The 23135-nt window shown below is 43.7% G+C and overlaps 1 protein-coding gene across 1 annotated transcript in view; it reads left to right on the forward strand.

Annotated features, from left to right (window-relative positions):
- LOC142140862 (hydroperoxide isomerase ALOXE3-like) overlaps positions 1–16716 on the forward strand; it is a 61020-nt gene extending 44304 nt beyond the window's left edge. The window contains exons 10-15 of the mRNA XM_075198823.1: positions 706–792; positions 985–1154; positions 1433–1554; positions 15196–15296; positions 15824–15994; positions 16234–16716. Coding sequence (XP_075054924.1) covers positions 706–792; positions 985–1154; positions 1433–1554; positions 15196–15296; positions 15824–15994; positions 16234–16422 — 840 coding nt within the window. The 3' untranslated portion in view covers positions 16423–16716. The remainder of the gene's footprint in view (positions 1–705; positions 793–984; positions 1155–1432; positions 1555–15195; positions 15297–15823; positions 15995–16233) is intronic.
- Positions 16717–23135: the final 6419 nt, after the last annotated feature.

Genomic DNA, 23135 nt, shown 5'->3' on the forward strand with positions numbered 1-23135 from the left:
CAGTGTTTCAATAAATGAGCTACAGGACCAACCACATGAAGACCTTCACTGTGACTTAATGTTGGGAACATATGTGAATGCTAATTATTTATTTACCATCAAGACATATGTAGTCATGTAGTATTCCTAAAAAAATGCTAATTTTCTTTCCCAGATCTTTACATTTTCCATGTTATTGTGGTGGTTCATATGGAGAATTAAAATGTTTAATCTGGAAGAGCAGAATACAAATATCATCCGCTGCCTGACAGCATAGGATCTGTATTTATATTTTAATATTGTAGGCTTCAGTTTGATTTGGTTGTAATGTTGTAGAAGAAGACCATTTTATGGCATACAAAGCATCAGATGACATTGTTCTAATTTTAAGTGATAGCTTAGTCATTGTGCTTTCTGATGGGACAAAATGAAATGTTGCAATGATCACATCTTTCTCAAACTACCATAACCACTTGTCTAAGACTTGATTAAATATTTTGACATCAGCCATTCCAATGTCAGAGCTGTAAAGAACACTAATGCAGGACTATTTCTGACTTGTTTTCACTTTCTCTATTTCTTATCATTTTTGAGCTGCTGATTCTAAAGCACAAATTAGTAATTAAAGCAGATTTTAATGGTTTTATATTTTCCGCATTTAAAATGTATCTTATTAAGGTCTAGAATAGATGTGTCTAAAAGCAGTATTTCTTTCTTTCCCCCCAGCTAATTACTCCACATATTCGCTTCACCCTGGAAATCAACGTCCTTGCCAGAATTCAGCTCATTGGGCCTGATGGCCTCTTTGACCAGGTGAGACCCTTCCTTTACAAAGGTACACACAGACTCCATTCCATTGCCAGCTTTAATCTGTTTAGTGCTTTATTTTGACTTGGTCCTATAATATCAGCATTTACAGTACAGCAGTGTATCAAAGATTGTCAGGAAATTACAAAATGCGTTGTTGCAGAGAAAATATTTAACACTTAGTCCACTTTTCTCCAGGCTGTGGCCACTGGAAATGGGGGTATTGCAATACTGCTGAAAAGAGCAATGGATGGGGTCACTTACAGCAGCCTCTGTCTCCCTGATGACATCCAGACAAGAGGAATGGAGTCCATTCCCAATTACCTGTACAGGGATGATGGGATGAAGATCTGGCTGGCTGTGGAGAGGTATAAGAGATGCAAGTAGATCTGCAGAACATTGGCCTGTTCCGAGTACCCAACCAGAGGGAGATGACTTCATTAAATATCCTCAAAATGATTTATATATAAGTTTTTATACAGCATAAATGTGCTATAAAGCAACCAACACATGGCAATTTCTCAACATGTCTTATAATGGGTGTTCCCGACATCTATAATCCCAGACCCCTTTATTGCCCATGTATACTCTACATACTTGAAAATCAATTATTTCTACCTCAATATTTCTTGATTTGTCCACACAGCTTTGTGTCCAACATAATTCATTACTACTATGAGAGTGATGCAGTGGTCAGTGCAGACCCTGAACTTCAGGCTTGGGTAGCAGAGATCTTTAAAGAAGGTTTCTTGTCATATAAGTCTTCAGGTAAGAATTAAGAACTTTCTTCTATATTTTGTTAAACTGACGTGCAAAGCACACTGGTCAGCCCGACTGATATCCTTCCAACCTCATGTCCTTTCCCAAAGCTCTTATGCTAGCCTCTCACTCAATTTACAAATGCTTACTTCCTGCTTCTTAGCTGTACGACGCGCCGCATGGGCTCTCTGCCAGGGTACAAATTTGGAGTAGCCTGCAGTTCTGCTCTCTCCACACCTCTTACCACCTATACATAGGAACTTCCCACTGGGTGTTCTGCAACAACACCAAATGAGTCTACTGATGACCACGGCACTGACCCAGTCTGTTCCTTGAATCGCTGACTCTGGCTGCCTACTGTTATGAGCCGTGGCAGTGCCCAGCCGCTGCGACTCACTCACCTGCGTCCCGGCCGTCGCTATGACGACCGGGATGTCACTTCCGGCCAAGGCAACGGTCGGAGGTTTTCTATCTAGCGCCGCGTCCTGGCAATGAACCTATGTCGGGCGCGTGCGCACACCAGCGCTACCAGCCTGTGGGCTGATTAATACATTAGTGTAATTATTCAAGGGGGCTGTGTATTGTCAGAGCCAGGCTCTGATTGGCTACTGACAGTAGCTGCCTCATTGCCGGTTATAGCTTCTGCTCTCCAGTCTGCTGACCTGCTTTGTTCCTGTTCCTGTTCCTGTCTATTGAACTTCTTCTGATTTTCCCGTGTATGACCCTTGGCTTGGATTTGGACTTTGCTTGTGTATCCTGTGACCCTGACCTCTGGCTTGTTTACCGTTTCTTCTGTCTGCTTGTGACCCCTGACCCCGGCTTGTTAACTGGAATTGCTACCTGCTGCCGGCCCTTGACCTCTGCGTGGACCTCACTCTGCTTGCCTGGGTTCTCCCCAGCCGGTACACACTTCACGACCCTCTGTCAGTCTGCAGCCCAGTCTGTCCCCACCACCAGGGGCTCCAGTGAACACCTGATTGGCAGAGTAGATTCCGGGTTGTGTTGTGCTGGCTGGAGGGGTTCCTAACATTATAACCGGCCTACACACTGAGACGAGGTTGTGATGGATGGAAGCGGATCCACACCGTCTCCGGCGCAAGCCTTAGCAGGCCATGTTGAGTCCTTGTACCAGATGATCCAGGGATTGGCTGAGCGTTTGTCCGTTCAGGAGGAACTTGCAAAAACCTTGCAATCCACTCCAGATTCCACCTGTGAACCCATAATGAATTTACCAGACCGGTTCTCCGGAAATAGATCCCTGTTCCGGAATTTCAGGGAGAGCTGCAAGCTCTATTTTCGGTTGAGACCCCGCTTCTCCAGTTTGGAGCAGCAAAGAGTCGGGATTATCATTTCCCTTCTACAGGTTGACTCACAGTCCTGGGCCTTTTTCTTTTCCGCAGACCAGCCCTGCCATGCAGTCAGTAGATGCTTTCTTCGAGGCATTAGGTCTACTATATGATGACCCAGACCGTATGGCCTCCGCTGAAGCTAATCTACGGGCCTTGAAACAAGGCCGACGGTCGGCAGAGGAATACTGCGCTGAATTTTGTAGATGGTCACCTGATAGTGGATGGAATGACCCCGCCTTATGTAGTCAGTTCCGTCTAGGCTTGTCGGAACAGATTAAAGACTCTTTGGTGCAATACCCGACTCCTACCTCATTGGAGGACCTGATGCACCTCGCCATTAAAATTGACAGAAGAATTAAGGAACGTAAGTCTGAGAAGGAGGCATCTTCTCTTCCATATGCCTTGATTCCTGTTGTCATGGATGACGAGGAGCCTATGCAACTAGGAGCATATCGTCTATCCCCTGAGGAAAGAGACAGGAGGCGATCACAAGGCCTATGTCTTTATTGTGGCACTAAGGGCCACTTCTCCCGTTCCTGCCCTAATAAGCCAGGAAAAGAGCATGCCTAGGGAACAAGGGGAAGGTTCACCTAGGTCTGCAAATTGTTTCCTCAAAAAATGCTGTGTTAATTCCTGCACAACTCACGTCTAGTGCCGGTTTGGTGAACCTGTCGGCCTTCATTGACAGTGGAGCTGCAGGCAACTTCCTTGACATCGAGTTTGCCCGCTCTGCTGGAATTCTGCGGATTAAACTCAAATCTGCCATTACGGTATGTGGCTTAGATGGTAGTCCATTGCCAGGCGGCAACATTACCTGGGAGACCCTGCTACTACAATTGAACATTGGAGCTCTCCACTCGGAATCCATAGTCTTCTTCCTTATCGAATGTCTGTCAGTTCCTTTGATTCTGGGCCACCCCTGGCTATCCCGCCATAACCCTGTCATGGATTGGGTAAAAGGAGAAATTGTCCAGTGGAGCTCTTATTGTACACAGTCTTGCTTGACACTACCTTTGCGTGTGATTCAGCCTATTCCGGAGCAGCTTCCTTAACAGTATTATGGGTTCTGGGATGTTTTCTCCAAAAAGGCTGCTGACACTCTACTACCACACCGGGAATTCGACTGTGCCATCGAGCTCATTCCGGTTTCTAAATTACCCAAGGGACGCTTGTACTCTCTCTCCGGTCCAGAGACCAAATCTATGCAGGAATACATTGACGAAAACCTGGAGAAAGGCTTCATCAGGCCATCCAAGTCCCCAGTAGGAGCAGGGTGCTTCTTTGTATCCAAGAATGACGGTGGACTCAGACCCTGTATCGACTACCGAGGGCTGAATCTCATTACGGTTAAGAACACCTATCCCCTTCCTCTCATCTCCGTACTTTTTGACCAACTAAGAGGGGCAACTATCTTCACAAAAATTAATCTTCGTGGTGCCTATAACCTCTTATGTATTAAAGCAGGTGATGAGTGGAAGACGGCATTCAACACGCTCTCGGGCCACTACAAATATCTGGTCATGCCGTTTGGCCTTAGTAATGCCCCTGCAGTATTCCAGGATTTGATTAATGAGGTGTTACGTGAGTTTCTGGGATACTTCGTTGTTGTTTACTTGGAGGACATCCTCATATATTCAGAATCGTTGTCAGTACACCAGGTTCATGTCAGACAAGTCTTACAGAAATTGCGGGAACAGAATCTCTACGCTAAACTCGAGAAATGCGAGTTCGAGGTCCAAAAGGTATCCTTCCTAGGTTATATAATCTCCTCAGAAGGTTTCTCCATGGACCCAACCAAGGTCCAAGCAATCCTGGATTGGGTACAACCGAATAACCTCAAGGCGGTCCAGAGATTCCTGGGATTCGCCAATTATTACAGGAGATTTATTGGCGGCTTTGCTAATATCGTGGCTCCTATCGTCATCTTGACTCGCAACGGAAGTGATCCAGCTGATTGGTCACCACGGGCAATAACTGCATTTGAAACCCTGAAGAAAGCTTTTGTGTCTGCTCAGGTCCTTAGACACCCGGATCCTAAGGTACGATTTATTCTTGAAGTAAATGCCTCTGACGTCGGTGCTGGGGCCATCTTGTCACAAAAAGATCCCCATACTCACCGCTTACATCCATGTGCCTATTTTTCCCGTCAGTTCTCTTCAGCGGAAACCAACTATGATGTGGGAAACCGAGAGCTGTTGGCAATTAAACGGGCCTTTGATGAATGGCGACATTGGTTGGTAGGCGCTGCACACCAGATCTCCGTTATCACGGATCATAAGAATCTGCAGTATATACAGTCAGCCAAACGACTGAACCCCAGACAGGCCCGTTGGTCACTGTTCTTCACTCGGTTTAACTTTATAATCACCTACCGTCCTGGTTCTAAAAATGTCCGAGCAGACGTCCTGTCCAGAAGTTTCCTGGCACATCATGCTCCAGTTACTAGTCCAGAGCCTATTGTTCCCATGTCTATGATCCATGCTGGGTTAACCCAAGACCTAAGCTGTACCCTACAAAGGTTTCAGAAATTGGCTCCTGATAATACTCCAGTAGGATGCTTGTTTGTCCCAGTTCATCTAAGGAAGGCAGTCCTTGCTGAAGCACACAATAATCAGACTGCTGGGCATCCTGGAGTCTTCAAAACCTTGGAAATTCTTTCCCGTACTGTATGGTGGCCATCTTTGTCTGCTGACATCAAGGATCACGTCCTGTCTTGTGAGGTTTCTGCCAGAAACAAAATTCCCAGGACTCGTCCGGTAGGTCAGTTGGTTCCTTTGGCCATTCCTGCAAAACCATGGACACACTTGTCCATGGACTTTATAGTGGATCTGCCATTCTCTACAGGACACAATACCATTTGGGTCGTGGTAGACCGGTTTAGTAAAATGTCACATTTCATTCCGTTAACCAGACTTCCTACTGGTCGAGATTTGGCCGTCTTATTTTTTCAAAACACTTTCTGGCTCCATGGATTTCCTACTGACATCGTCTCTGATCGGGGGTCTCAGTTCATAGCACAATTCTGGAAATCCTTCTGTACCCTTCTCGGAATCAAGGTCAGTTTGTCATCCGCATATCACTCTCAGTAAAAATGGTCAAACCGAAAGGGTTAACCAGTCCTTGGAGAAGTTTTTACGTTGCTACACATCAGAGTTCCATGACTACTGTTTCTCCTTGTTACCCTGGGCGTAATTCGCCTATAATAATTCCTGTCACTCATCTACCAAAACCTCTCAGTTTATTTGCAATTATGGTTTTCACCCCAGGTCTAACTCTTTATAGTCACTCAAGTCCGTTGGTATCCAGGAGGTACACTCCACTGCCAGGGATCTCAGAGCTATCTGAAGAAAGATCCAGTCATCATTGAGACAAGCCTCATTTGTGGCAAAAAAAAATTCGGACTGCCATCGTACCATCTGCTCCCTCAAAGTGGGCAAGAAAGTTTGGTTGTCTACAAAAAATATCAGGCTTAGACAGCCTTTCAAGAAGTTGGGCCCTAAGTTCATCGGGCCGTTTTCCATCATCAAGCAGGTTAATTCTGTTGCATTTAGGCTAAAAATTCCGGGCTCCTTGAGAATCCCCAACACATTTCATTGTTCGTTGTTGAAACCGGTACTATATCCTAGCCAAACTCAGTCGTCAAGTGTGCCTAGGGGAAATTCAAGCAAACCACTAAGATACGTGGTTCAAAGGATCCTGGATTCTAAAAAAGTGCAAGGGCAGGTGATCTTCCTGGTGCAGTGGAGGAACCGCGGGTTAGAAGAGCGGTCTTGGGTTCCGCGGAGACAACTCCATGCCCCCAAACAGTTGAAGGAGTTCTTCAGAAGATTCCCAAGAAAACCTAGATGTCGGGGTCCCTCGACCCCTCTGCCTGTTCTCCGGTGTTTGCACTGTCCCACCTGTTGCCCAGCCACTGCGACTCACTCACCTGCGTCCCGGCCGTCGCTATCTATCTAGCGCCGCGTCCCGGCAATGAACCTATGTCGGGCGCGTGCGCACACCAGCGCTACCAGCCTGTGGGCTGATTAATACATTAGTGTAATTATTTAAGGGGGCTGTGTATTGTCAGAGCCAGGCTCTGATTGGCTACTGACAGTATTTAAGGCAATGAGGCCTGCTGCCTCATTGCCGGTTATAGCTTCTGCTCTCCAGTCTGCTGACCTGCTTTGTTCCTGTTCCTGTCTATTGAACTTCTTCTGATTTCCCGTGTATGACCCTTGGCTTGGATTTGGACTTCGCTTGTGTATCCTGTGACCCTGACCTCTGGCCTGTTTAACGTTTCTTCTGTCTGCTTGTGACCCCTGACCCCAGCTTGTTAACTGGAATTGCTACCTGCTGCCAGCCCTTGACCTCTGCGTGGACCTCACTCCGCTTGCCTGGGTTCTCCCCAGCCGATACACACTTCATGACCCTCTGTTAGTCTGCAGCCCAGTCTGTCCCCACCACCAGGGGCTCCAGTGAACACCTGATTGGCAGAGTAGATTCCGGGTTGTGTTGTGCTGGCTGGAGGGGTTCCTAACACCTACATTGCCTTGCGCCTGTTCTCCGGTGTTGCACTGTCCCACCTGTCCTCTGGCACTCCGCCTCTCCTCCGGTGCAAAGCATCTTCCCAATCTGAGGACACCAGCCTGTCTGCCCATCCTCCAGGTGCCAGTCTCTGGTCCTCAACCCGGCCCACTTCCTCTGCTCGAGGCCGTGGCTGCAAGCTCCAGACGCCAACTTGTCTTCGCTTGGTGTATCAACTGCTTCAGTCCTGTTGCTCACAAGGCGTACAGCGTTCCCTGCTGCCCCAGTTCAGCATAGTAGGCACTTCCTATACTGCATAGCAGACCACTCCTGACGCCAATCTTCGGCCCCTTCCTTTCTCCAGGCTTTTTTCTTTGCCTGATGCCATCCTTCTCTGGCCTCCTCCTGCTGCCATCGCTTTGCAACCTCAATCCTCCTGGCTTCATCTGACACTAGTTCCTCCACTCCATCTTTCGGCCCTCTCTTTCGTCCTGTCTCCTGAGCCTTCCTCATCCTATCAAGACTTTGTCCTCACCTGATGCCCTTGGATTACCCCTTTCCCATTGCTCCTTTCTCCTGGACCTCTTGAACTCCAGCCATCCTTGGCCTCACTCTTATAGACCTACCCCTCATGGACTTGCTTGCTCATTATAGACCTACTCCTCATGAACTTCATCTCGCCTCATGGACTAACCTCTCACCTCCAACTTTGGGGTTTTGGTCATCCTCCAGCCATTTTCTCATGGACTATTTGCATCGCTGGTATAGTACCCATCGTTGTACAAGAAGCTTCTATAAGCTGTACCTGGTTTTATACCCATTGTCATTGTATGCTGCTTCTGGTATCATATCCACTGTTGCACGATAATTTACTGTATGCTGCATCATAATCTCTCTACTCTATTAGATACTCTAATCGTATACCTCTTTTTTCTGTTGGTCTGCTCAGAATCCCACCAGTTGTAGCTGATTTTAGTCCACTGTCTCACTCGCTGCCTCCCTCTTCTTCCCCCTGCACCGTTCCTTTTCTCTACTTTGTCCATGCGGCCTGAAGCTCCCTCACCTAGCACTCCCATACCCTTCATCCCTGTCTCTCTCACTTAGTCTCCTCTTTACTCTTTCTTTCCTCCCCACTCCATTTCTCTCCCCTTGTCTCCTTTCCACATACCATGCCTCCTTAGAAACATAGAATATGATGGCAGATAAGAACCGCTTGGCCCATCTAGTCTGCTCATTGTTTTATTAACCTATGGTAACCTTACACCCTATTTGATCCCTTATTCTTTATAAGGATATTCTTATGTCTATCCCAAGCATGTTTAAAATGTTCTATTAGCCTCACCTCTGATGGGAGCTTATTCCACTTATCCACTACCCTTTCTGTGAAGTAGTTTTTCCTCAAATTTCCTCTGAACCTACTTCCCTCCAGTTTCAGTGCATGTCTTTGTGTTCTAGTACTTCTCTTCCTTTGAAGATTGTTTCCCTCCTGTACCTTGCTTGCTATATTTGAAAGTTTCTATCATGTCCCCCTTTTACCTGCTCTGCTCCAAACTATACATATTAAGTTGATTTAGTCTTTCCGAGTAAGTTTTGTGCTGTAGGCCATGCACAATCTGCATCCTGCAACTCCTGTCTGCCAGGAACTATGTTGGACCTCTGTATATATTTGTAGGAGGAATGATGGCGCAGAAGAACCAATAAACTATGTCTTTACTGTGCCAGTGATGTACATTTTCTACAAGACTGTCCACTCCGTAGACCACAACCTTCTACAGAACTGTCTACAGTTTACTCTCCTCCTCATTACGGATCTGTTTACACAGCGCCTCCCGTTTCTACACTTCAGCCTGTTCCAGGTCCGAGGTGCCATCCACTGCCTCCAGCTCTGAGGTGCCATCCACTGCCTCCAGCTCTGAGGTGCCATCCACTGCCTCTAGCTATGAGTCTCCTGCCACTGTGCCCGGTCCTGAGTGCCCTGCAACTGTGTCTGATCCCAAGTCTTCAGCTTCTGTCTCCATTCCAGACATTGTCTGCTTCCAAGAGGGAGCTGTCCTTGCAGTCCCTTCCAGAGGGGGCGCTGCCCTTGCAGTCCGTTCCAGAGGGGGCGCTGCCCTTACATCCTGCTCCAGAGGAGGCGTTGCCCTTACAGCCTGCTCCAGAGAGAGTCCTGGCCCTCTAGTCCTCTCCAGAGAGGGTCCTGTCCCTCAAGTCCTCACCAGAGAGGGTCCTGTCAAGTCGTCCGGGCTGTCTTCTGTCAAGGGTGTCCTGCTGAGTCCCCAGACACGTATGTTCAACCCGAGCTGACCAAGTCTCGTGGTAAACCAAATTCATTTTCTGTTCCAGACTTACGACCACATATTTTCAATAGGGATATTCAGAAATTTAATGCTCTTATAAAATTTTGTATGTCTTATTTTCCATCAGTACCTGACCTCCGATATACCCATTGAAAGCAAGTGTTTTACCTGTTATCCAACTTTACAGGAAAAGCTCTGGAATGGGCAAGCCCCTTTATTGAGACCAGAGATCCCATTCTTTCTGATTTGCAGCTTTTTTCGAAGCAGTGATCAAGGAATTTGCTCCGGCACCTGTCGGTCGCACTCCCTGCATGTCTTCTGTGCAATCTGTCTCCAGTTGCCCAAGCCTTGGATTTACCTTTATGTTCTATTCAATTTTAACAACCCTGTGTCCCTAAAATGACTAAGAAAAAGAAAGCAAAGAAGAAGAAAGGTTCTTCTGGGTCTCAACTCTCTTGTGGCTTGGTTTCTATACCCTTTCTGTCCTTGCACGAAGACTTCTATTCTACATGCCCAATTCTGGACTATGACTCAGACATTTTTGACCATTCCTGGTAATTTGGGCATCTGTAATACGCCCTTAAAGGGGGGGTACTGTCACGATCTGCATCCTGCAACTTCTGTCTGCCAGGAACTATGTTGGACCTTTGTATATATTTGTATCCTGCCTGTAGTACCACTGTCCACCAAAGAGGCCACTGTGGTACTTAGACTGCTCTTACCTGCCTCGTTATTGCTGGAAGCTTAAACACCTGCCTCTGACCTATATAAGCCTGCCTGTCCCAAGCAACCTTTGCCAGATCATCTGTTGCATTTACCTGTGTTGATGTTCCTGTTCTCTGAAGCCCCCAGCACATATATCCACAGATCATCTCAGCCACTGTGTCTACTCCAGTATCCTGTGGTAACTCTCTGCAGATTATTGCTACCTGTTCTCTGAAGTTCCCAGCACATCTATCCGCAGATCCAGAATTAAACACAGTATTCTAGATAAGGCCTTACCTATGACCTATACAGTGGCATTACTTCTTTATTTCTGTTACTGATTCCTCTCCCTATGCAACCAAGCATCTAACTTGCCTCCCTCATTGCTTTTTTGCATTGTTTCCCTGCCTTTAAGTCTCCTGAAATAGTGACTCCTAGATCCCTTTCCTCCTCAGTATTTCTCATTATAGTACCATTAATACTATATTTAGCCTTTTGGTTTTTGAGACCCAAGTGCATGGTTTTGCATTTTTTGGCATCAAACTGTAATTGCCACTCTCTTGACCATTCCTCTAGTCTACCTAGATCATCAATCACTTGTTTTACCCCTCCTGGTGTGTGTGTACCCTGTTGCATATCTTTGTGTCATCTGCAAAAAGGCATACTTTCCCTTCAATACCATTTGCAATGTCTCCTATAAATATATTAAAAAGCACTGGTCCAAGTACAGATCCTTGGGGTACTCCACTAGTAACCTTTCTCTCCTGTGAATGTACTCAATTTACTATAACTCTCTGTTTTCTATCCTGCAACTAAGATCTTATCCATTCCACCATCTTTGAATCCAATCCCAAGCTTTCAAGTTTATTTAACAATCTGCGATGTGGGACAGTGTCAAATGCCTTACTAAAATCTTGATAAGCTACATCTACACTTCTCTGTCAAGCACTCCACTGGCTCCCCCTCTGCTATAGAATCCTCTTCAAGCACCTTTCCCTCTTCAAGGCAATCTCTAATTCCACAGCTCCTTACCTCTCCGACCACATCTCCATTCATACTCCCTCCCGCTCTCTATGGTCAGCCAACGACCACTGCTTCACCTCCCATCTGGTGACCTCGTCTCACTCCTGCACTCAAGACTTCTCCTGTACTGCCCCCTTCTATGGAACAGCCTCACTTGTTCAATCAGGCTATTGCCTATTCTGCAAACCTTCAAATGATCCTTCAAAACCCACCTGATCAGGATCGCCTACCATTTCTCCATCCAACCTCTCCCCTCCCCTACTCAACCCTCTTTCTTTATCCTTCATCACTTACCCTTTTACATGTCACACTCTTTCTTCCTGCCCTCCTCATTTCACCAGCCCTTATTCTGCTCTCTCTTAAGATTTTTAGTCCCTCACTGCTCTAGTCCCCCTTTCTACTCTCCATTCAGATTTCTAGTCCCCTTACCTCAAATCAACCCCTGGTGTTTCCTGTTAGTCTGTCCCTTTCTCTAGATTGTAAGCTCCCATGAGCAGGGCCCTCTATAACTTCTGTGCTCTTCCTGCCACCTTCCTGTTGCTTCCCACATCCCAGCTTCATTCCTCAACCTCTGGGTTCCAGCCTCTGATTCCTCCTCCTTCCTCCACTCCATTGCTGGCTCTGGTCCTGTTAGTTACACCCATCCTGCTTTTGTTCACTTTGTACCTTTTTTCCTTCCCCTTTCTGGTTCCCAAGCATTCTTTATTCACTCATTCCTCTCTGCCCAGTCTACCTGTCCTCAGCCGGGTCGTCAATTTAATTGTACTTTGCTCTGTTTTTTGTACTTCCCTGTATGCTGTATTCTGTTTTCTCTTATATACTATGTATGGCGCTGCGGACCCTTTGTGGTGTGATAAGGATAATGATGATAATAATAATTTGTCTAGTATGGTAAAGGGAAGAAGAACAACTATTTGTATGGGGAACTCCTGGGATACTAATATCATGTGGTGCAGTGTCAACATTTACATTATGGTTCTAGTCAACAGAATAAATTACCAACAAATTCTAAATTCAAATTTAACTTATTATATACCCATAAAATATAAATTTAAAAGGTGATATTTAATATATTTATACTACTGAAGGAGCACCCAGTAATACAGAGAATATATAACTCAATATGTTTTTTCACAGATACTATTAAAACTGGTTTGAAGTAGAGATGCTCAGGCTCGGTTCCCCGAGAACCGAACATACCCGAACTTAGCAGATCCGAATACCGAGCCGGCTCGGTAGTTTCGTGCTTTTTCGGAATTGAAAACGAGGCAAAACTTCATTGTTATGTTGTTGGATCTTGGACCTCGCGGGTTTTGGATTCTATAAGTCCTGCCCTCCACGGCAATCTAGCGCCATTTCACAGAGGGACACAGAAGGGGTAGCACAGTCTGTAGAGCAGTTGGGCAGCAACATAGGTAGAATAGAAAGAGGAGGGGGTAGCAGTGTTCTTCAAAGTCTACAGTGACATTCAGGAGAGCTCCATTGCTCCATTGCTTCTAAATATGCAGTCCCATAATGTACAGTGTTATAATGGTAACACACAAAGAGGAGAGCTCCATTGCTGCATTGCTAATTGTCATTGCTGAAATACAAATACTGGGGCTGGCAGGCTTGGTGTAAATCTGCAGTCACATTGTACTGTGTTATTGTTAGGAACCCCGCTAGCCGGCACAACACAACCCGGAGTCTGCTCTACCAGTCAGGTATTCACTGGAGCCCCTGAAGGTGGGGACAGACTGGGCTGCAGACTGGCAGAGGGTCGTGAAGTGTGCACCGGCTAGGGAGAACCCAGGCCAGCGGAGTGGAGTCCAAGCAGAGGCCGGCAGCAGACAACAGTATCAAGGAACAAGCTGAGGTCAGAGGTCACAAGCAGACAGGGAGGTAAGTATTCAAGCCAAAGGTCATACACGGGTAAGCAGTAACAGGGTCCAATAGACAGGAACAAGCAGGGAGCAGGCTAGCAGACTGGATAAAGAACTATAACCGGCAGTGAGGCTGCAGACCTCACTGCCTTAAATACTAGTGGCCACCAATCAGAGCCTAGCTCTGAATCACACACAGCCCCCTGCCTGATTAATGTATCAGGCATTAATCAGCCCACAGGCTTGTTAAATCAAGCCACAGGAAGTTTAATACAACATACTACCTTCTGTGCATGCGCGCCCGGCTTCCTCCGTTGCCGGGACGCAGCAAGGCAACGGTCGGCCAGGATCCGGAAGTGACGCCCCGGTCGTCATGGCGACGGCCGGGACGTCGGAAGAAGGTAATGAGTGCCGCGGCGGTGCCCACGGCCGCCGCGACTGTCTAACAGTTATATAGGTAACACACAAGAGGAGAGCTTCATTGCTAATTGCACCACTTTTCTTTACTGACACTGCTGTGGGGCAATGTTTCCTAAATGTGCTAGGAACTGCTGTGTGTTTGAGTCATTGCTCTGTCACTTAGCATCCAGCCAGGTCGTTGCATTCTTTGTTTGAAAGAGTATGAAAATAATATTTTGACCTGTGAGGTTGTCAAAATTGACTGCAAATGATTTGAAATTAGTGTTATTGAGGTTAATAATAATGTAGGAACAAAAAAAGAGCAAAATTACGTGATTTTACCATATTTTAGGAATTGTTCTAACAAATACAGATCCAAAACCAAAACCAAAACACACGAGGGCGTTTTTGCCAAAACCAAAATCAAAACACCAAGTTAATCCAGATCCAAACCCAAAATCATAACCAGAACATGACTATCAGCTTGTGTATGATCATCTCTTGTCTGTACTACAAGGTCACAGTTTTGCCATTACCTATATATCCAGTAACTTTGGACATTGTTCCTGGCATTCAGACCAAGTAGCAGGGATCAGCTTGTGTATGGCTAGCTTTAGCTATAGGTGTCTTACTCACTGAGGCATGTGAACCGCGGTTTTGTGGTTATCAAACACAATTACTCTGTGCATGCCCAGAACTGGACAATATGCTACAGAATGTAGCTACGTTCAATTCATTTGAGGGAAAAGGGCACTTACTACAGCCTCTTGGCTTTTCTCAGATACTTGTTTTACAGCCGTATCTCTTGCTCCAGCTACAGGTCTCCCGATTACTAGTGATGACTACATGTGTGTATGCCAAGGAATGTGTTTACAAACAGCAGCAACTGTAAAAATGTATCTTATGTACAGTAGACATTAAGAAGATCCTAGTAAATGTATTTCATGGAAAAAAATAATTAAATGCTTATTTAAATAGTTTATCATTTATGCCTATATTATGAACAGGTGACATTAATTGAATAGTATTTTTTGCTTTTTTTCTGTGCATTCTTTTGTGAGTTTATATTGCGCATTTGTATTGGACGTATCCCGCAGTGTCTCGTCTAGTAGAACAGAGCAGACCTACACCCGTATCCATTGCCACACTATCTTCAGATACACTCCTTGTTGTATTCAGGCATACGTATACCCAATTTACATGCGTTTTAAAACACGCACATTGAGCTCAGTATGCGTCTCTTAATGAATCTGGTCCAGAGTGATCTGTTAATGGTAAAGCTTTCCTGGCCTTCTAAAATACTTGGAAACAAGTTGAATAACAGGAACTATATAGCTTGACTCTAGCAACACTAAGATGACATCCTGATCTAGAAATTCCCTATATATGGTGATTATGTTACACACATTAGAATGTTCCAAGATACCTTGTTGCATCAAATCACAATTTAGATCATCCTGCAGAGTGTTGGTGAGCTCTAGTCTGTTAATAGACCATTCCCTCTGATAGGAATGCCATCATCTTTGGAGACCAAGTCTTCTCTGATCAAGTTCTTGACCATGGTTATCTTCACTTGTTCAGCTCAGCATGCAGCTGTCAACAGTGGTCAGGTGAGTGACATACAAAGTTATATACTTACTATGCTATGCAATGTTAGTTTTTCCTGCCCTATCCTTAATTTGGAGGATTTGAGGCTACACGTCAAGCGTTATGAATAAGATCACCTACAGGAATCATTGAAAACTGTTAACACAATATTAACTGCAGTATGTGCTGCACAACCTCATGTCAAATTTGTCTCAACCCTTTTACATTTGCTATATGCCTGGTTGACACATTAGACATTTAACTGACAACTGATACATGCATGTTGTAAGCCTATATTTGATATTCTGCAAAGAAACCACATGTGCGTGTCATGTGACAATATTTACTGACTAGTGTGGAAAATATATTTAGTTTCACAGATAATATATTACATTTACACACTAGAAATAGATCTTCCTTTGTAATGTATTATGCCAATATGTAAATATCCTGTGTATAATGAAGAAAATATTGACAAGAGAATTACGCATTCTGGGTACATTATTCATGCATATAAACATGTTTCAGATGATCAATGCTTCTATTGCAGTTTGACTTCTATTCCTGGATGCCCAATGGTCCCACATCCATGAAAACCCCCCCTCCCACAGCTAAAGGGGTCAGCACACCCCAGAGTATCCTGGATGCATTGCCAGAAGTAAACACTACCACTACTGGAATGACCACAGTGTGGCTGCTTAGTAAGGAGCCAAGAGACCGGGTGAGTACTAGGACCCTGTACGGACATAAAAGCAATAAGCAGATCTTTTGTATTTCTATTCTGGGGAATATGTAACAGAATTACTGCACAGACCATGGTGTATAGAGTTGTCCATTCATGTACATGCAGCTCTGCTCTGTAATGTATTGATGAATGGATCCAGCCAATACATAATGAAATGACGGCTAAATTTTAAACTAAAATAACTTCTATTAACTAGATTTCTCATTGCTCTCCAGAGACGTTTAGGGGATTACCCTAATGTGCGTTTTACAGAGGAGGTTCCGCAGAAATTCATAAAGGATTTCCAGAACAAGTTGACAGAAATTTCCAAGTTCATTAATGACCGTAATAATAATTGTATGCCTTTGCATTTGCATTATTCCTACTTGGATCCAAAAATGATTGAGAACAGTGTATCTATCTAACATTAATAGTGGCGGTGGATCTACTGGTTGTGTCTGAACTTGCTATTCGCTTCTCATGTGCCCTGTTCTGCACTGAGGACCCTGTGTTGGGATATGGCTATGTAGGAACATATTTGCAACATTGTTCAAAGTTTATTCAGTGTTAACTTGGGTGTAAATTAAAATGTATGTCTTTATTGCTTTGCTTTAAAATGAATTATATTGTGAGAGCTTCTATAGTTAACAACAAAAAAAAACAAAAAAAAGTAAAGTAGTGTGCAAGTCAGAAAGCCTGAATAAAATAATTACAATTGTCTTCTGGTTTTATTTCTAATACTTGATTCTATTCCTTAAGTTTGACATAATCACATCAGGGTTATTGCTGAGATGTTACTAAACATAAATATGTCTACTGTGATTGTATGCATTAGGTATTTAGGGAGTAGATAGTTTTTGATCAGCTGGCAATATTCTGCTGTATTGTGATAACAAGTTGTCAAGTAGAGCTTTTTTTCAATCAAATATAGTTCATATCAATCCTAAATGAAATGTTCATATTTCCCCTTGATGGATTCATTATTCTTTGAACATGCTGCATGTCACATTATTTAATAAAATTCCAGGGGCTCAAAAAACCTCTAATTGCTCCTTGTGCATTGATATTGATTTATAACTACAGCATAATTGCCAATTCTCCCAGAATGTCCGGGAGACTCCCGCATTTCGCGTGTGTCTCACGGACTCCCGGAAGAGTGTGGTAACCTCCCGCATTCTGCCCACTTCCAAGTGAAGTGGGCAGAATTAGGTCCAAAATGCCGTGATTCACCGGGAATCGCGGCTTTTGGCCCCGTCCCCTGCTGTAAAATGACGCAAACATTACGTCACGGGAGCGGGTCCAAAATGATGCGAGTTTTGGAGCCCCGCCCCCATCACGCCCACCTCCCCCGGCAGGCTCCCGGAAGCCAACTTTAGAAGGTTGGTAAGTATGAACTACAGGCAGTTGCCGAATGGGAGGAGTTCTTCTGGTGTGTGGATAAATGGGGTTATCCTTAAGATGATAATTTCAGAGCAGGAAATTCAGATCTCAGGTATAGTTGGCACCATTGGCTATATTATTTTGCCACTTCTGCTATGGAGCTGCACCCACCCAAATGCTGAACTGTTAGATGATGGATTAGTATTACAAACTGTGCAGTTGGCAGGGATAGCAATGACTCACCTTTGAGACAAATCCGCTAATGTTGTGTGGACAGATATTGACATTTGGTGCCATGAGCTGAACATCTTTCGTAAGCCATGCAGCTAGTTAGCCTTCATTTCAATGAATTGTCTTTAATAAAAGCCAAAGATACAATTGAATTTTGTGAACACAGTAGGGTAAATTGACACTTAAATTACACTATAATGAAAGACTTCAAGTTCTTTTAATGTGTCAATCAGTTCCCAAAGTATATGGGTTATTAGACTCGTTATGTTTACATCATGCAAGGTGGATGACCGGTAAAAACATGGCAATATAGAATGTTGAATTTGTGCATTCTTGGAACTTTTTTTGCCACTCATTTATTTTGGGAACTGTGACTTGTCATTTGTCAGACTCTGTTAACCACTTGGTGATTGTATTTTATACTGGTGTGTTCTGTTGATATTCCTGACTGTCAAGAATCTTGTTGGATTTATATCTGGTGTCAGTCCGAGTGATACAAAGTACCCCATAACCTCACACAGAACATTACCAATAATGGTGTTTGGTGTGCGTAACCCCCACACCATTGCATAAATGGATGATGTAATTTTTAATACACCATATATGCATACACTAGTGATTATTTACTCTGCACTAATTAAATTATTGTTGGTCTTAGATTAATAATATCCTTCAAATTAATGCACAATGTCAAAGCTACACCCAGTGGCGGATTGACCATAGGCCTTACAGGGAATTTTTCCGGGAGGCCGATGGCCTAATGAGGCCGTCTGGATACTGTCTCATGTCTTTTTTTTTTTTCTTTTAGTACTTTTTTTTTTAATTTGTCACTCGGCCGCGCGGGGGATGGTGGTTGGGTGGTAGAGGGATCGGGAGGGGGGAATCCGCTTCTCATTTGTTTTTGTCCTGAAGAGGCTGACGGCAGTGATGCTGTCCTGGCAGCGAATATGGAGGCTGCCTATCACAGAGAGGGGGCTGCAGAGGCTCTCACGACACTTCAGCTCCACACAGGTTATGTCCACTGCATCACGGAGCTAAGCGGCGCCGGCACAGGTAAGTTTGTAAACTAGCATCACAAAAAACTTGTTTGACACCGCATAGCTAAAATAAAACACATTCAAGTAACGCTAATATCGTACATTCATCACGCACTATTTCCACTTCTAATGCTTATTCTATTCATATTTGCCGACATATTTAAAATATAGAAGACTCTTTGCTGTTGGGTCAATGCAGCCTAGTATGTCCTGTACGATGTCTATCACTGCAATGTTCGTCATTTCATTTATACTGAATTTGACCAGTATATGGTAAGAATTGCAGCTAACATGCTGGAAAGGGCATTTTATTGTGTAGTTGGTTGATATAAAAAGTAGGGACATTTCCAAGAGCAAACCTTTGAAAGTTGGTACTGTCCATTCAAATTAAGGATAGTGTGTCTTCTCTGTCCACCTAAATTTTCAGACATTATCCTTTTTATGGGATAATGACTACTTTTATTATTATTATTATTATTATTATTATTAATATTGAGTCTATTAGTATTAGTCACATATGCTAAATGTCCCTAACTTCCAAGGACAGTCCTAGGTACTCACTGTATTTTTTTTTTCTGTGTTAAATAAATATATATTAAAGAGGATTATAACATCACCAAAAAAAAAAATCTCAGACTGGGACTTCCATCATTTTTGTGCTTTGTTAGTACATAACCCCCACTGTCAGAGACAAATACTTCCATTACCATAAGCAGGAAGCTTTACGCAGAGTTAATGTTGACCATTGAATTTTTTATATATATACATATATTTTTGCCTATCAAACATTAACTGCACAATTGGTGTTTCTCCTCTCTATACAACTATATAACCAGGGTGGAGCTACAAAGCAAGACAGTTTGATCATTTAAGGCTCAAACTGAGAGACAGAAGACACTGCCAGGCAGGGATGGATTGGTCATAGACCTTACCAGGAAAAGTCCCGCCTACTTTTGTGTTGGCCCCACCTACAGCTGATTTGGTGCCACCCACATGAGGCCACTTCAAGAATTTTTTCCAGGGCCACTTTAAGTTCCCAATCCACCCCTGGCTACACCCATAAATTTTAAATGCTGCTGGCTGAGATCAGAATGGCAGCATCATGTGATAAAAGGTTGAGATTGTAGTAATGCGTGGATTACACATTAGAATATACATTAGACACAACTTGGTGAAATGTGTGCAAAATGAGTTTGAAAGCAGAAAATGAGTGCTGTTTGTTATATTTCTGGACTTTGTAGTATATCTATTTCTCATGTTGTCTCCTTTTTCTAAATAACCAGCTCTCACAACATAACATTCCAAACTGTATTACCAGTCACTTATACAATACCAAACAGTGCTCATTAATTTAATATTAAACATTGTAAAAAAAACCTGTGTCTGCGAATTTCTAAAACATATAGACATTCATTATTAGATCTCCATATATAAAAACCATACACCATAAACCAACAATTTAAATGGCAATATATAAATCCTGGACTCAGAAGACAGCCCTTATACAGCTTGTCAGAATATAAAAAAATGTTGTATTCATTGATTAGATGGGGTTCAGTAATTCAGTGTTGAATCCATTCTGCTCTCATTCCAGACAACATAAACAGAACAAATTAGCCGTTCTGATAATTATATATGATTGTAGTTGTGTCAAACTCACTATGAGGATCCAAATGTAAATCCAGTCACGCAAACACTTTCATATAATCAGACCGTCGTTATTAGACAGTTCATGTTTTGAGTTTTGAAGAAAGCAAAATACGGTTTAGCAAAATATAGTTACACTTAGTAGCATGTCCTCTTAAAGTTTCCAATCATCCTTAATCACTGATATATTCTTCCCTATCCGGTACACTGCATATGCACACAGTCCTGCAAGAATCTCATATCATCAATGTACATGAACGGATCAAACTCAAAAATTCTTATTTTTCAGTTTGGCAATGATAAAACACTGAATATCCCTAATAATCCTTCTGTGCTTCAGCAGAAGTAACAACTTGTTCAGAAGGATTGAAACCATGTCTTTATATAGAACTTTTACTCAAAAGGTTTTTATTAAGTTTTTAGTAAAATAATATGGCCATATTGACCCCAATCAACCGTAAAGGCACATTTTGAGAGCGGGACATCTACCCTCCAGAGGGGTATACAGCATGGAAGATTTAGGTGGCAGACACAGGTCTATATTTTGAAAAGAATTCGTACCATGTGAACCATTTAACCGGGGGCGAGGAAACTCTTGAGGAAAAGTTAAAGCCTATGGTTTCCATCTCATAGCTGTGTTGTACTTTGCTGATGATTTTGGTAAGAGATGGAATCAAGGGGGATTTCCAGCTTTGAGCTATTGCGGCTCTGGCTGATATGAGTATGTGCCCAGCCGCATAGTGATTATGACGCTGAAGATGAGGGGGATATAGGTGTAAAAGTGCCATAGCCGGACATGGGGATAAATCATCCTTAGTGACCTGAGTGATTATATGGAAAATTTCAACCCAAACAGGTTGTAGCTTAGGGCAGTTACAAAAAATGTGTATAAGCGTACCAACTTCCCCACAATTTCTCCAACAGTACTTAGTTTCTGACGGCCAGATTTTATGCAGTTTGTCTGGCGTGAGATACACCCTGTGAATCATTTTAATAAGCATTTCTGAATGATTAATACACTTTGACATTTTGTATATATTCTGATTGATTTTTGACCAGACCTCTGGTGAAATATCTAAATTTAGTTCTTTCTCCCAAATCCCCTGCACCGAGAGATCTCTGCTGTCCACAGGAACCATCAAGAGTCGGTACCAAACCGAGATGCCTCCCGCATGAGAAGTGGGAGAGAGAGACGACATTATACCAGGGGGAGCCGGTTTTAAGACCAAAGGGAATGAGGGATGCGAATGTACCCAATGTCTAATTTGGAGGTACTTGTAAAAGTCACAGACTGGGACATCATATCTCTCTTGAATTTGGGAAAAAGAGAGAAGTGAACCTCCCTCCATAAGGTCCCGCAGCCGGCTAGCCCCCTGCCTGTCCCAAAAGCCAAGGCGCAGATCTGGAATCAGTTGGGACAGTGCAATTGTAGAAAGGCTAGAGGAGGGGAGATGAAAATCTGGCAGGAGAATCAACATCTTGTCGCAGACAGAAAGAGAGTCTCTGACACTTCTCAGGGTTTGGGAAGGACTCGGTCTACTTGGCTTGTCTAACCATAGCAGGTCTAGTAATGGGAATGGGAGGAAACTATGTTGCTCAATGTTAACCCATGGCTTCCTTAGCTAAGGAGGGGCATGCCAATCCCTAAGCTGGTCTAGGATAGCTGCAAACTGATATGTTTCTAGCTTAGGGGCAGCTAATCCACCTTTTACTTTAGCTTTAAACATCTTATCTCTTGATAGTTTGGGGCGTCTATTGCTCCAGATAAATTTAAATGCAATAGAGTAGAATTTTTTAAGCAAACACATAGGCACTAGGTAAGGAATACAACGGAATAGGTATAGTATCTTTGGAAGGAGCATCATCTTTACGGCTGCTACTCTCCCCACCCAGGAAACCTCAAAGTTAATCCAGGATTTTGTGAGTTTATCAAACAAGCCTAACAGTGGTTGGTAATTAAGTTGGATAGTCAGGTTGGGGTCAGATGGTATACATATGCCTAAGTAAGTTATGGAGAGAGAACACCAATGAAATGTATATGTAGACTTAAGGAGTTTCAAGGCATCTTGAGTGAGGGCCACCCCCAAAGCTTCCGATTTGGTATTTTTAATCTTATAATAAGATACCGCTGAGTACTCTTCTAAAATGCGGGATAGGGTGGGTAGGGAAGACTCAGGGTTTGAAACAAACAAAAGGATTTTGTCAGCAAACAAACAAATTTTATGCTGTTGAGAACCAATGACCGTCCCCACCACATTTTGATCCATTCTAACTTTAGCCGCCAGGGGTTCCATGGCAAGGACAAAAATCAGGGGGGATAATGGACAGCCTTGTCTGGTACCATTGCTAATCTGAAAGGCAGAGGAGAGGAACCCATTACTAAAGACTCTAGCAGAAGGAGAAGTATATAAGGTAGCTATGGCTTGCAGAAAGGAACCCAAATTTTGTAAGAACCGCCATCATATATTTCCAGTGGATTCTATCGAATGCTTTTTCAGCATCCAAGGAAAGCAACAAGAGGGGCACAGAGCCAGCTGAGTGTGTCTCTATAATGTTCAGAACTCTCCTCGTATTGTCTGGAGCCTGTCTACCTGGAATGAAACCTCCCTGATCCATATGGATTAATTGTGGGAGAATAGGGTTTAAGCGGTTAGCAATCAGCTTGGCAAAATTTTTTAGATCTAAGTTAAGGAGCGCTATGGGCCGGTAATTAGGACATTGTGTGGGGTCTTTCCCTGGTTTTGGAATAGTGATTATCTGTGCCTCTAACATTTCCGCCAGTAAGAACGTGTCATTAGTGGCCAAATTAAATAGATTAGTGAGCACTGGGGACAGTTCAGACC

Source organism: Mixophyes fleayi, chromosome 2 (assembly GCF_038048845.1).
Source record: "Mixophyes fleayi isolate aMixFle1 chromosome 2, aMixFle1.hap1, whole genome shotgun sequence".
NCBI classification, from domain to species: Eukaryota; Metazoa; Chordata; class Amphibia; order Anura; family Limnodynastidae; genus Mixophyes; species Mixophyes fleayi.